A 15,192-nucleotide genomic window follows, 5' to 3' on the forward strand; every position below is an offset into this window, starting at 1 on the left:
TGTATACCAAAATATTTGACCTTGGGTAACGATATGGGGCAGTATCCAAAACATTCTATCGTAGCTTGAATAAGTAGGTTTCCCGCAACTTACTAAAAAATGTTGTTTACAATGGTTAGTAACATATTCTGCAATTTGAGCAACAAATGCTGCAACTTCTCCTACATCTGATATTTCAGTGGGGTTATATTTACCTTAAGTTTGCACGTTTGCTGCAGCTGGGTTATTGTCTTAATTATGGATTTTTCTACAAAATTAGGTTGAAAATTTTGCAAAATTTGTGTATTCGATAAGTACAACAAACAAGATTATAGACTACAAGCGGCTAGGCAAAATATGCAAGAATAGCTTTTGAATTTGAGCTGGCCCACTTGAAAGCTATATTTAGGTATTTTATGAATACAACCCTAGCTCAGCTAATAGCCTATGATCTCGTTGGTTCTACTACTAGCCCAATATATGAGTCCTACAGAAGTTTCGTCTCTGTTGTATAAAAAAATCCAAACAGACGCTAGGAGTTCCATTGGCACAAAGCCCGATAGTAGGGTGAATTTTAATGACTTCTAGCTAGCACAACAAACAGTTTAGGCTGTATTTTGCTTGGTGGAAATTGAGACTTGCTGATTTGGTAGGCTGAATTTTGTAATATAAATTTCAATCCATAAAAGATTTTTTTAAAAAAAATTATAGTAGACAAGTCAATATTTATAATTATTGTTTAAGACATCCATTTAGAGAGAGATATAATCATATATAAGTTTCCGTTGGGTGGATGATGCAGGTCAAGTTCTTACATATCAGTGAATAGCAACTGAATAATTGGATTATGTTTATATAACCCACTTGACAAATTTATTCAATTTATTGATAAAGAGGAAATTGAAAGTTATTCGGACTCATTGTCCCTAAAAAACACTGATTTATTAAAGTATTAAAAATAGAGGATGAAATAATTGAGTGAAGTAGGATTATATATTTCTAATTTCGTGAGAAGAGAAAATATTGTGGAGAACAATTGATAGAATCAAAAGATAACAAAAAGTCCCCCTATCTGACATTATAAAACTCAATATTTCTAGGTCGCTCTCTATAAATGGGTTAAAAAATAAGAAACAAAACTTCTATTCCTTTACGACAGAAATTAGGTCTATATTACTTTATACACCTACATTACTAATATACCCAACAGAACAGCTTATAGTTCGTTGGAAAATGTAGAAAACATACGGGACTTAGAATGGTTATGCCAGTTATAAACTCAAATAATTTTAAGTTGAGTTTAACTCCAGGCCTATTATACAGCTACTTTCTATAAGATGCAGCCACTTTATAGAGCATTTATACCGTGTAGATTAAAAGGAAATATTATGATATTTCTCGATTATCCTTGATGAATCTGCTCTACCAAACTTCTTGTTCGGTGATGTTCCTTTTTACTTAATATTCTTTATCTTTTTAAACGTATGATCTTTTTTTAATATTGTAAGTTTGTTTAAGATATTGCATTCATTTGACTCCATCTCAATTAAATAATCACAACATTTGTCATCATAACATTTTTGCTTACATAACTAGAGTTCTATTAGGTTGAATAGACTTGAAAGCTTGGCTGGATTAAGATTTAAGAAGCAGATTGCTAGTGTATTGAGAGAGAGAGGATTGCTTAGTTTCCACCAAAGAAATGAAAATTTTCAGCTAAGAGTTGATTTGCATTTGTTAAATAGAAATTTTTAAGCTGACACAAATTCTCCTTATAGGTTATTAAAAGTGGATTATGTAACAATAGGCTGTGATATTACTATAGTAGATGCTGGGGTCATGGGGCCATTTTGGTTTGTCTAAATGAAGAAAGGCTTAAAAATTAATTAAAATGATCATTTTTCTTGGGATGTCTCCCAAGAGGCAGAATAATGATTTCCCAAGAGGTGTAGGGTGTAATTTGCCCGTGTTAACAGACAATGCACGTAGCATTACCGCCAACCACCATTTAAACCCAATTCAACTGCACAGCAAAGAACCCCGACTTGTTTCCATCAGCCCAAATAAAAAATTTGACGTTATCTCATTGGCATACCATAAAATGGGAGATTAGTAATAATGGAACAGTTTCGATCTAATATTTGAATAAATTTTAAGTTTGAATTACTTCAGAGAAAACATTAAAAAATCCTGCAATAGACAGTAGTGATCTTATAAAGAATAAGGACCTGTTTTTTTGCGACTGAAAAGCAGTCTTCTAGTGACTTTCAAAGTAAAAGATACATAAATAAATAATAAACATTTCAATATCATTTGAGAAGTGCTTCCAAGGATTTTAAAAGAAATTCGAAAAGCTAAATTTTAAATATGATAATCCATCTAAAATCAAAATTTATAATCACCATACACCACATATATCAAAAAATCACTTTTTAATTAAGAATTTAAATAAATTTGATTTATGAAGATAATTAAAAACACGACACCAAACATTCCAAAGATAAAACAGCTCATTCTGTTGGAAAACAGAAAACCCCCTAAAAGGCTCTCATAATTTTTTCTTCAAAATTCCCGAGTTACCTAACCCCTAGTTTTGGATGGATGGAATCATCGGCCCAAAACAAAAAAATGTGCCAAGATTTTCTAGTTTCTAAAGCTAGCAGTTTGAGTGATACAAGAACGGGGCATGTCACGCACATACCTGAAAAGGTAGTGAGCCAATTTGACAATTCCATAATCCCCCTGTTTGGCAGTAAATCCAGCGAGTTGCACCAATCCAGCAATGTGAACTGCTAGCGATAACCATAGTGTCAACAGAAAGTCCCACAATAAGAGCAGCCAAATGCCATCTTAATCATTAGCTCTTCTTTAAAAAATCATTCGTCCCCATGCAAAACTTGAAACAATCGTGCGAACTTCAGGACCAAACAAGAATAATCCCATTCCAAACCGCTCTGAATACAGTCAGAAAATATGTAAAAGTTGCCACGAGACTAGCATGGAACTACCTACCCAGCACTACACCTGTCAACCCCACTTACCGATGGAGAATATTCCTACTGCCTTCATAAACATGAGGATTTGACAGAGCACAAAAGGCAACAAAATAAATTCAAGTGCCTTCAATCAATTTCTCAGGAACGCAAACAAAAATGAAGCAGAAAGTTTTCCCTAACCCGCTACACTGATGGAGAATAGAAGAAGCCTAGCTTGTTGCCTGGCTCTTGTTGAGGATAACACCCTCATATTTGACCTGGAACCACTTCATGGCATCCTCCTTGGTGACCCTGTGCTGTATTCCAACACCAGACTTGCACCGGCGGCGGCGGCCAACACGATAACCAGGCCTTTCCAGAACAACATAAAAATCCATGCCATAAATACCTGTCGAGGGATCATACCTGTAGAAACAACATGAAAAACTAAGCGATCAATTGATGGGTATTTACTAATTTGGAATTCTCAAGGCAATATACTTTACTGTAAGCCACCATCATACCTGTAAAAAGTGTAATAGCATACATGGTTATACATGCCAGCCTTTTCAAGACAGACATGTAATTTCTAAATGCATAGGGAAACTAGTAGAATGCAGGTCCTATTGTAAACTAAATCACCACAGAAGGTGGAATTACAAACTAAGTCATGGACTTCAATAACAGGTCAGACTACATGGATCACTCTGACAAGATATTCCAATAAAACTTTCTGCCATCTATCTATTAATTCATTTCCAGAAGTCAATTTGACTGAAGAGCCAGATATTGAAAGAAAGCATCTCAAAAGAGGGGAAAATCAGACCATGTAACAGGTGACGTATCAAAAATATATTTATTCTATCAATAGGAGCAAAGAACTATTAATCTATTAAAAACATACAATAGTATGCTGATAACTTGAAATAGGACCATTTGAGATAATACCTGCCAACAACAGCCTGCAGGGTTCAAACCCTGCTAGGCCATGCAGCAAGGGAAAAAGCTTGTATTTCATCGAAAATTTGTTTATATTACTTGTGCAGACACCACTTTCAGGTGAAAAATAAAATGGTCCCCCTCCCCTTCACCAATAGTGCACCATGCAGACTATTTTCTCAGAGGCACAAAAAAATAATCACCACCACCTTCTACAACCATATCAAATCTTCCCCACTAGCTCTTGGTCAGCCAATGGAACAATATTTTGTCCATCCTAATTCTTATTAGTTTCTTACTATATTAAAGATTTGCTATATTCCCAGCCTTTCAATTCCATAATTACCCTAATTAGGTTCCTCCCTCATATATATTTAAACCATGCCAAGCATTTATTAAAAAAAAAGGATCCTACATTGTTGGACTCAGAGAAGGGACCAAGGGGGCAACTCTCCTTAGATTCAGATTTCCATGATTCTATACATAAAAGTGCCCCACATCCTCCAAAATCCAAGCTCATAGTGATTTGTGGGTCATAGCAAACATAAGTTATCTAGATTAAGAATATAATAAACCAAAAAAACAAAACAATTAAAGAACCAAATTCGAATTGGTTCCTGGTCCTGATCAGAAACCACCGTGTTCGTGCAATTTCATAGGGAAGGCATATTAGCCTTCCAAGCTAAAATCTTATTAAAATTTATCTTGTACCTAATATTTTAAGTAGCACTCACGTGCATTTGTATGTTGCATTAAAAACTAGCAACCACAAAATGGAAGATAAAGTTTCTTACCTTCCCACTTCCTATCACATCGACATCCTCTCTCTTCCTGTCTACCCTATTGCTACTAAATGAAGGTTAAATCCAGACTTCCAAACAACGCAATGATTGCAGACTTGAAGCAGAAGGTAGTAGCAATGGTCAGGGTTGTTGTTGCAGCAAAGCAAAATGATGGAGGTGGTGCACATTCAAGGTTCTTAAAAGCAATAACGGTATGCAGGAAAATAGAATATCACATCGCACCTAGGCAATCTGCAGCCACCTAGCTGTTTGTGTTTAAGAAAAATTATTTAAAAATAAATTTCAGAAAATGTTAGAAAGTTCAAAAATGAAGCAGAGGGTGAAGAATAGGCAAAGATAAAGAGGAAAAAGTTATCTGGACTGGAGTTTGTCATTACCACTCATGCAATCTTGGAAGTCCATTCTTGGATTGTAAAGATCTTACAATCCAAGATTTGGATCATATGATTTGAATCAAAAATGGCCTTTAGCAATCTGGATCGGATCCTTGGATCAAGATTGGTCAGGAATATATTATATGAATCATGGATTATACTTTGGATCATAAGATATAAACAGTGGTTATTCATTGCATTTCCAATAGAATGCCTATCTCTTGAAATGCATTTATTTCTTTGAGTTTTATAATGATCGATTCGTCATTATTAAGCTTTGAAAACATAAAATTTCCAAGGTTCTCAACTATCAAGACTCAAGATTTTGTTGTTTGGAGAAAAGATAGAGTTAAAATTTCAATCTCTTCTACCATTTTAGAAAGCTTGAGTACTACAAATCATCTACCTCAAAATAGAATTGGCATGATGCATTTAACAGAAAAATACGGTTTTCTGGCTATATAAAAAGTTAGCTTGAGTAAAGGTGAGAGATCCTAATATGAGGATACTACATAAATTCAACTAGTACATTACAAAGGGAGGTCCATTATCTCACGAATTTGTATATGAAATTTAACAATGACAATGGTGATGATGACAGCATATTGTAATATCATTTTTGGAAGTCGGGATTAAGATATCTTATGAGCTTACATGGTGGGATGCAGCTATATTAAATAATTAAACCTGATTTTTTTTCTTGGACATGAAGACATAAAACATATGCACTCATACTAATGTCTTAATCTCTAATGCTTCTAATTTCTTATGTTGCTTTATCCTTTTCTTTTAATGTTTAAAAGATACAAGATAGAGTCTTATGGTTTACAATTTGGTCTGACTCACCTAGGAAGAAAAGTAAGGGACTATATATTGCTCAACATGCATGCAGCCATACCTGGTGGCCCACATACAGCCTACCTTGCCCATCCTCTACCCTCCTGGACCATATATGCAACCAATTAGGCTTATGCCGATCACCTTGGTGCCAACTGTGTTTCATCTACATATATACCCAACTAGGCCCCACACAAGGAAGCTGGGAGGTTGTTTATGCACACTGGCCACATAGATCACCTTTTAGAATTGTGTGCGCTACGGATAAAAATAAGTAAAAAAGTGTTGAGTGGGCCAAATGCTAAGCATGCCTTGCAATGCTCGTTCAATGTAGGTTGGCTGATTGAAACTCTGCGATGCTAGTTCAATGTAGATAAGCCGGATGAGACTTAGAATGGATAGATTACACAAATAAGACACAAAATTGTTCTTGTATTTGCAAAAGTAAGAAGGATCAGAACTCCATTGGAAAAGAGCAAGGGTGTAACCCTTATATTCCGTATCCATGAGCTCACCATGTAAAAGGTCATGAATTCACAAACCCCACGAAACACCATTAGCAAGAAAAAAAATATTATCAATATTCAGCTACTTGAGGATTCTAAGAGAAAATTTGAAAAATTATTAGAAAATGTAAGCTAACTTTAATATTAAGTAATCTGATATCAAAGTAAAACATCAACAGTCGACCACTGTTGTGAAGGTTAATCAACAGGCTATTTGATTATCAATATTGTGAAAAACACCGTTTGTACAATGCTTTACAAAAGATACTATTACCTAGAGTCTTAGACAATAAGAAAATCCTTACTTTGTTGCCTTTTTATCTCCAACATTATAATCAACTGGCATAGAATCTTCATCTATCAAATTTCATGGAATGATGCGCATCTAATCGATAAACATTAGCTGGGTCAAATCACATCTTATCACTGTTAGAAACACTTTTAGCATATAAGAATAGCAAGGTAGTTAAAATTCTACTAGTATCTCTAGACAAACCAAAAAATGCTGTAGACCATGCTCGAATATTCTTCTACCTCTGTGTTGTTTTACACTTGTCCTAACGAGTCAGCATAAAATTCAAAACACTAAAATGATAAATTCCGAACAAAAATCCCAAACAGAGTTCATATATCAACAAAAAAAAAAAAATCCATCAATACTCAAATCTTGATATGATCAAGCTATAAGGTGTAAAGAGGTTTAAGGTCGGTTTCCGCCAGAGCATAATGGAATCTTGACAAAACTTCAATTCTCTAACCAAAACTTAAGCTAGCTCGACAAAATTAGCCTATTGGTTCAAGAGACCATTAAGACAATACACGTGAAAAGTAACTACACAGGTTGGCCAAGAAAATTATTATTCACCAATCTCATATAACTAAGACATGCTCACTGCAATATGAAATATGAATCACAACCCTTCCAAGGAGGAGAGATGGATGTGTATCTACTGCAGGATCAAACATCAAGAGATACTAAGGAAAGACAACCATTTCTGTCATATAGATATAAATGCTCGATCAATTTCAAAATTGTATTATTTAATTCAACAGTCAGGAACTGCAAAAATATAATCCTCTCATATTTTTTTGAATGGAATAGATATATGTACACATCTTGTAATAAATAGTTTAAGAAGAGTCAATTAACAAAGAGTAAATTTCACTTACTTAATGCCCAGATCAATATGTTCTTGAATGCCAAAACCAAAACACCCAGTATCACTGAAGTTTCTTCTCAATAACTCATATTCCTTCACTTTCAAACCGCTCTCCAAAAGTTGCATTGCCTTTTCTCCTCTGACAGTGACATAGCACGCAATCTTTTCATTACGCCTAATTCCAAAGGACCGAACAGTATATCTTGCTGCAGAACAAGATCAACCATGACAGAAGGGCAATCAAGGAAAGGAAACCAAAATTACATAGCAAATAGAAACGAAATAAAGAGAATAATACCCTTTGAGAAAACTGGTGTCTGTCCACTCAACTGTTCCAAAACCTGCAAACAGAAGTACATAAAGCATAATACTTCATCCAGATGTCCGTATGAGAGAGAGAGAGAGAGTAATTATATGACACAACATTGCTAGCTTTCTTTAAATGTAAATATAACGTAATTCGAAGTGATAGGACTACAGTGCAATTCCCTTGATTAAAGATTTTCCAGAAATATTGAAATCACACTTTTTATATTCGTCAGACCATGAACATTCCCAGCCAGATATATTCAGGATTTAAATCATACATGCAAGTTCTACCAAAGCAAAAATAATGCAAACCAACAGAGCTCAAATTTTCAACAATTTTAAACAATAGTAACTTCATTACAAATTTCACGATTATCCATGAAAATAGTCAGATTCTGGTCCTGCTAACCCCAAATTTTAAGCTAAAGAAGTAATCCATAAACAAACATGGAGACCGTCAACAACAGAGATTGAAAAAGCGCTACAAACATTAACTCTTTAAACTCTAAAAACGAATACGAAAAGGGGGAAAAATCCAACGATTTGATACTTGAAACGAAAAGAAGAATAAAATCAAAAAAAAAAAAACATGAAGGGATCCATCAAAAGGCTCGATCCGAGAGATCCGATCAACGGAGAGATAGAAGAGTTGTACCTTAGCAGCTCTGGTGAGACGATCCCCGCTCTCACCAACGGAGATGTTGAGGACGAGCTTCTGCACCTTGATCTCCCTCATCGGGTTCGACATCTTCTTCTCCGAAGCCTACGAAGAAGGGAAGAAGACCGCGATGACGTTCATAGAAGAAGGTAAAAAAGAAAAGAAAGCAAAGCGGAACGAGAAAAGAGGGAGGAGGATTCCGACCATGGGGAGAGAACTCTGATGGAGGGTCGGCACAGGAAGAACTCGCTCCGGGAAGCGGGAGAATAAAGAAAACCAAAGGTGCGAGGCCTGGCGCTGCTAGGGTTTTGTCTCAGAAAAATAAAAAAAGGCAAAATAATTTTCCGTTGCCGGGAATCGAACCCGGGTCTCTCGGGTGAGAGCCGAGTATCCTAACCAACTAGACTACAACGGATTGGTTCTTGTCGTCCTAATAATATATATACGACTATATCGCGCAAGAGAGGGCATCAAACATCCTGACTTTTTTTCCTCATCAACCAAAACGAAGAGACAATTTGAATCATGATCAGGTATTCTCTTGACATACTTACAAGTAATATAGGCAGACGCACTAGTCCATTGATGGTTAAAAATTAACATAGCAGTCCCATAATTAATCATATTGTCCATGTTATCTTAGAAATTCGGTTGTTTGGTTTAAAAGAGAATTCCAATTCAAGAAGAGCGCATCTTTGCTTTATGACTGCGATTAAGACAACATCCATACTGCAAACCTTTCTGATATAGCAATCATAGATTGAAGCTTTAAACAATCAGCAGTAATTTTCATAGAAGTTAACTGAATAACTAAGCAAATTGATGAGGTCAAACAGAGTAGCAAAAGACATCTGCAACTCCACCCAGTCACACAAACACACTGGCGAACAAAAGAAAAGAACAAGAAATAAATGTACAACAACAGCAAACAGTTATAGGTTCTTGAACTGTCCTATTCATAGTTTCATAAGACTTCAGCCAGTAAGTCTCTCACAAACGATTTATGTTATTTCATCTCGAAAAGCTTCTGCTCATCAAGAAGATTGCAGCAACCCCTTCAAAAGTTCCAAAAGCTCTCCCTTCTTCAGCTTCGAGTAACCTTTTACCCCTCTTTTTCTTGCTAGTTCTTTCAGCTCAGGGAGCTTCATCTCATCCAGCTTCTGTAATTCTACCTTCTCCCCTGCAGCAACTACTGGCAGACGTTCCTCAGACACCTTCTGAATGCTTTCCAGTTCTAATGAAGGTGGTGGAATGGGTGATCTCTTCGCAAAATTTGAGACAGGCCTTGACATTTTGAACTTTCCAGCTGTCACAGCATCTTCTGTTGTTTCATCTCCTGATGACAATGTATCATATTGGCTTGGAACTTTATCTACTGGCATAAAGGATAAGAATTAGAGAGGCCAATATAAATCAAAGACATCAAAACACGTGTGCTCGTTTGCATGCTTGCTCACACACCGACACACACAAACAGTGTGTGTGCGTGTGTGCGTGCGTGCGTGAGAGAGAGAGAGAGAGAGAGAGAGAGAGAGAGAGGTTTACAGAACAGATAAAATATTTTGTCTCCATCGTCAACGAAAAATTTATAAATAACTTAGTAGAAAAGAGAAACAAGAGGCAATTTTTCCTATAATTCTGATTGATATACCTCTTGCTTGTTTCTATTTTACATACTTTTGTCGAGATCCCAGAACTGATTCACCTGTTTGCTTTTCTTTTGGATTGTTGGGGCTTCTTCTCTTGGAAAGTGCAGATCCTCCTTTTGAAATAGAAGTTTGTATTCTTTTAAACAATGCTATTATCTTCTCCTGACTAGAGGATTTAGATGTCTCATCACTGGTAGTTGATGAATCTTTCAGTCGATTAGCACCCTTTACAGACCTATCTGCAGAGGCATTTCTTCGAGGACGTCCTCTTCTATTTCCTTCAGATCTAATAATTGACACGGATGGCTGAAGTAGGCCTCCTTGGGAAGCAAAGAGTAGAGGCCCATCTGCAATCTCTGCCAAGTTCAATAAGCTGCATCAAAAGATGATATCTCAGTTGCTGGTAGCTGAGATGCAGAGAGAAAAAATTATTTCAAGTAAGGGAAAACCATTTGATTCAAAGAAAGGGAAAATAATAAGAGGCTAACAATAAAACTAACAACCACCTTTATATAAGACAGATTCAGTTACAATATCAGAAATCTGCAACGATATGTAAGAGATGAAATCTCTCCTTTGACTGCCAGAACAAAGATAAGCAAGCAAGCTAGATAGGTATGCACGAGGAGAGCTCCTCGCTTCCATAATTTGGCCATATTGCATTTAGACTATTATTCTTTTATATTTTAACAAACTAAAGAATTACCCTAAAGAAATGAGCTTGCATTCAAGATTGTTAACAAGGAACTTCAATTTATGCTGAAAACAAGATAACTTCAGTAGACTGATCTGGCACATTTACTATGTAATGTCCTCCACTTATTTCAGATGAAAGATGAGTATACTCACAAAGTAACATAATAAGATTGAACGAAGTATTCTTCTGTCTCCTTTGCATCTAAATTTCATTTTCTTTTTTTTTGGAGGAAAAAAAATGTGATTCATTAAGAAAATGACGGTCCTCTATGTCTAAATTTCATTATACTCATTATTTATGCATTTAATAGACATCACTTCTATTAACTCAGAAGAGATTTTGGGATGCAGTCGGCAGTATGAAAGTGCCTTTTCCTCCTCGATATTGATTTTGTGCAATCTCTATACTAACCTAATTCTCTTTACTCTCAGTCAATAGGCTTAAAATTATCTCCAACTTGGCTTGTATTAATTTTTCAGAATCTAGTATACAGCAAACACATCACAGATATGCTACATGAACTTTCGATTTCATACTACCATGTGCAATTCTTGCTCCTTAGATTCATTGCATAATTGACATAATTCTTGTGATGTGTCCTGCCAATCACATATTGCAGACCATTGACTTAAGAGAATCTTTACCTGCTCCTGAATTCAAAGCACATTGACTGATTAATGTCATGCCAGCTAGACATGATAGAACAACGAAATATTATCCTGAGATTTATGAACTCTTTTTCTTTATGAGGTGCTGGAAGTGTCTGCCTATGAGTAAGAAATTTCCAGCTATAATTACAGCCATCGCTTCCAAATCATTGCCATAGCGCACAACTTCAAAACCCCTATACTCTCTCCATTCTATTCTGTTAACACCACAGACTCTCGCCAAGCTTGTCTCCCACAATTATATTATAGTGATTAGCCAAACCCCCTTTCTCTCTGATTGGTCCAAGAATCACGCAAACCCAATGTAATCAAACCACTCAATCCTACCCCTTTCTACCCCCCTAAATCCTAGTGTGGTCGGGCTGTAACATAGGCTGAAAGTAAAAAGCCTTTTTGTTGTTGTACCAATGGAGGAAGTGGTTAAAGAAGCCATAGAAGGAAATCACTAAGCCAGAGAAAATTCAATCGCCAGCAAACCAGAACAAAAAAAAGACGAACTAAGACAAGCTCATTAATTACCTTTACATTCCCACACAAACTGAAACTCGAAATTTGGAACTCAAAAGTACTTGCAAAAGGCAGAGAGAAAGAGGGGAAAAGAAGCTCCTGAAGCATTGCTATTTTAGAGCAAATAATAGGGTTAGGGTTACCTTTCCCGTAGATAGACTTGGCATGACTGTACTTGAGGAGTGGGAAGGTGACAGGCGTGCGAAGGCCGCCATTTGGGAAGAGAACAGCGTGCATCCTCCCCCACCCGTCTCGGTCCCCAGTGGGAGAAAACGGATTGGACTTTCGGCTCTCCCGTGCCCATCCACAGCCATTAAATATACCCCCGAGAGCACACGTGCTTAGCACGTGAAATCGTTTGGGATTATATTAGTTTGAAAAGTTTTTTTTCTTTTTGTTGAATATTCTCTTAAAAAAAAATCAAAGTAGTTGCAGCGAGAAGCCGGCCGACTTTTGACTCATTAGTGGTGTGTGTCGAGCTCAGAACAGCCTAGGAGGGCATCTTCTATGCGAGGCGGATACTGGATGTGGATCGTATTATTCTTAAGGGCGATCGGCCACAGTGGTTGAGTGGATCCGGAGACGGAGACGCACTGCTAAGGATCGGCCGCTGATCCTTGAGATTTGTAGGTTGATGGAGGAGCGCGACTTCCACCAGGCTTCACAAGTGTTCAGGGAGGCCAACAGGACGGCCGACTAGGTGGCCTCCTATGCGGCCCACCACTCCGGTGGTTTTGTTTGAATTGAGAGTGGGTCTATTTTAGGGTCATTACGTAGTGTTTTATTTTTTAATTTTATTGGCCGCATTCACATCCGCAATATGTGAGCTGCCGTTGCACTAAAAAAAAAAATCATAAATATCCTTCTCAAATTAATATTTATATATACACCCTAGTAAAATATTTATTTTGTTATTTTTTAATACTTATTTTTTATATATACAAAAAATTAATGGTTTCAAATTAAAATAACTAAAGTACTCTTAATAGATAGATGTACAGAAGAAATATTTATGAGATAATTATGATGGAGACAAAAAAAAGTAATTTCAAAATTTTATTTTATTTTTAATTAAAATAAGTATGATTTTTATTAACGGTGCTAGAAAAATCGAAGCATTTGTTAATTTTTTTATAAAATATAGAAATAAATATCAATTTTAAAAAAATATTACATAATTTTAAATTTTTAGAAGGATATCCATCAAGAATAACTCTGGTTTGAATCTCAGAAGCTCGTCGGTATTAGTTTGCCTCTCTAAGCTCCCATCCTCTTCAAAATCCCACCTCTCTATGGAGTTCCGAGTCCTGGAGAACCATTGCGAGAGCCTCCACTTTAATCTATGAGAAGCAGCGGATCGATCTTATGTCGAAATCGGGAAGTTTTGCCAAACTGACAATCTAGAAGAGGCCATGAGATTGATTTATGACACCAATTCGGTGGATTATTGCTTCAATTTTGAGACCTTTTGCTCTTTTCTGCAGCTATACGTCGAGGTCGGATCGTTAGCCAACGGAAGCGAAGTCGACGGTGTCATGTCCTCCTCTGGTATCCAAGTCGACACTGTTTTGGTTTAAAACTGATCTTTATGTACGTTAAATGAGATGATTTGAGGGAAGGAAGAAGGGTTTTGATAGGAGATCCGCCAAAATTCACATTTTTCCTTGGAATCGATTTTTGAAAGAGTATGAGGGTTAGTGATTTCAATGAAAGCGTCAATTTTTCAAAGAGATGCAGTTTTCATAAGTCAAAGTCCGATTCCTAAACCTTCTCCATGATCTTGAAGCGCTTTGCTTCTTTGGGCAGTGTCTCTAATAAGTTCGTCGGTGTCGGATGAACCTGGGCTTCGGTATTTGTAATGCAGCTGAGAATGCTCCTATTGTTGGAAACTATATTGCTAAGCCGTTATTTTATAATAGTATTATAAAAAAATAATTTATTAAAATAAATTTAGAAGATTGAAAAGAGCTTGTTTGGATCGAAGCGTGTGATATACATAGCCCTAAAAATATGATTCACCCCCTACGTGCGAATTTGCAGCGATCTTGTCCCTAAGGTACAACAACCCGGCTCAGCCCGATCCTCTAACAAGCACGATCGCCGGAGAGGTTTGATCCGGCCAACTTCTTTAGATGGCCAAAAAATAAAAAAAATATAGAAAGTAGAAAGTTGAAAAATAAAAAAAAAACTTTATCGGAAGTCTCAGAAAAGTGTGTATGAGTGAGAGAGATTGGATTAAATTTGGATTATCCTGAAGGAGTTTATTTATGGACTCTATCCGAAAGACCGATGCAGTGCAGCGTTTCCAAAATTGCGATGTTTCAGGCTTTCCTATGAAAACCAAAACCAACTAATATTTTTAAAACATCTAAAGTTTAGAGAATAAAGCTGGTAAATTTATTTTTTAAAATTAAATTTATTTATTAGTTAAAACTCCAACAATCCCCCACAAAAGAATTAAATTTTGAAAAATTATGTAGAAGAAAATCTAGGCAACTTATACTATGCTATGGATGAGGTATCTCGTGAACTTGAACCTCAGACTTCTATTTATCACACACATAATACGAATTAATTGGGTCTTTATACAGTTAGCGCCATTTAAAAGCCTTATGCTTAATACCTTAATTTTTCATGAGAAGTTTATTAGAATTAGCCTAAACCCCTAGTCGTAGCCTATACGACACTTCTCACATAGGTAAGTCCTCCAAAAGTATTTGTGATCTAATACTCTATAGATTTTCTATCTTGGACTTATTAAGAATTTAACTCAACCTTTCCAATATATATTTTGTCACCGATAAAAACACTTATCAAAGATGGAAAGAGATATACTCAAAAAATATGCTCTGACATGATCACTCAATCAATTTCGTTTCTACCACATTAAATCTCCTTTATAAAATCTTCAATCATAAAAATTAGATATCTACCATCGGTGACCAAATAATGGACTTAAACTTCATCCCCTTAAATGAATCTAGAACTCGACTCCAAAACAAATTCGTGGTTAATTGGCCTGCCAAATTTTTCTCATACTCAACAAATTTCAAAAAATTAATATTACTTTTTTTAAAGTTGTCTTACAAATTTTGGGTTTAGGTTGGATATAAATTAAGTTTTGCAGCCCC

The 15,192-nt window shown here is 36.0% G+C and overlaps 2 protein-coding genes and 1 non-coding gene across 6 annotated transcripts; all 3 read right to left on the reverse strand.

Moving 5' to 3' along the window:
- Positions 1–2,822: 2,822 nt before the first annotated feature.
- Positions 2,823–8,945, reverse strand: LOC103704876 (large ribosomal subunit protein uL5-like). The gene is made up of 5 exons (XM_008788736.6): positions 8,745–8,945; positions 8,538–8,645; positions 7,872–7,914; positions 7,584–7,779; positions 2,823–3,380 (listed from the first exon to the last, which is right to left on the reverse strand). Exons 1-5 carry the CDS (start codon positions 8,745–8,747, stop codon positions 3,185–3,187), a joined length of 546 nt encoding a protein of 181 aa, XP_008786958.1. The 5' UTR covers positions 8,748–8,945; the 3' UTR covers positions 2,823–3,184.
- TRNAE-CUC (transfer RNA glutamic acid (anticodon CUC)) lies at positions 8,883–8,955 on the reverse strand. Its single transcript has one exon. It is a non-coding gene; the product is annotated as a tRNA-Glu (tRNA).
- A 345-nt stretch (positions 8,956–9,300) lies between these two features.
- On the reverse strand, positions 9,301–12,380 carry LOC103701368 (Rho termination factor). Of its 4 annotated transcripts, none has more exons than XM_008785292.5 (3): positions 12,205–12,380; positions 10,246–10,562; positions 9,301–9,912 (listed from the first exon to the last, which is right to left on the reverse strand). In XM_008785292.5, exons 1-3 carry the CDS (start codon positions 12,363–12,365, stop codon positions 9,575–9,577), a joined length of 816 nt encoding a protein of 271 aa, XP_008783514.3. In that variant the 5' UTR covers positions 12,366–12,380; the 3' UTR covers positions 9,301–9,574. The 4 variants fall into 4 exon arrangements, 3 of the variants coding, with proteins under 3 accessions (XP_008783514.3, XP_026658165.3, XP_089782870.1); XM_026802364.4 differs by having other exon boundaries at positions 9,301–9,915; XM_089926744.1 differs by having other exon boundaries at positions 9,301–9,915; positions 10,246–10,545; positions 12,205–12,365.
- Between the last annotated feature and the right edge of the window lie 2,812 nt (positions 12,381–15,192).

This window comes from Phoenix dactylifera, chromosome 12, assembly GCF_051530095.1.
Source record: "Phoenix dactylifera cultivar Ajwa chromosome 12, Ajwa_hap1_PhDact_Kaust_v1.1, whole genome shotgun sequence".
Taxonomy (NCBI): domain Eukaryota; kingdom Viridiplantae; phylum Streptophyta; class Magnoliopsida; order Arecales; family Arecaceae; genus Phoenix; species Phoenix dactylifera.

Coding starts and splice junctions, on each gene's coding strand:
- LOC103701368 (XM_026802364.4), bottom strand. CDS start 12,365: ATGGGCACGGGAGAGCCGAAAGTCCAATCCGTTTTCTCCCACTGGGGA. Junction 10,563..12,204: donor CAAGTCTATCTACGGGAAAG/GTAACCCTAACC, acceptor CTTTTGATGCAG/CTTATTGAACTTGGCAGAGA. Junction 9,916..10,245: donor TCCAAAAGAAAAGCAAACAG/GTGAATCAGTTC, acceptor CCTTTATGCCAG/TAGATAAAGTTCCAAGCCAA.
- LOC103704876 (XM_008788736.6), bottom strand. Junction 7,780..7,871: donor GACACCAGTTTTCTCAAAGG/GTATTATTCTCT, acceptor CTTGTTCTGCAG/CAAGATATACTGTTCGGTCC. Junction 3,381..7,583: donor CATATTGATCTGGGCATTAA/GTAAGTGAAATT, acceptor TTGTTTCTACAG/GTATGATCCCTCGACAGGTA.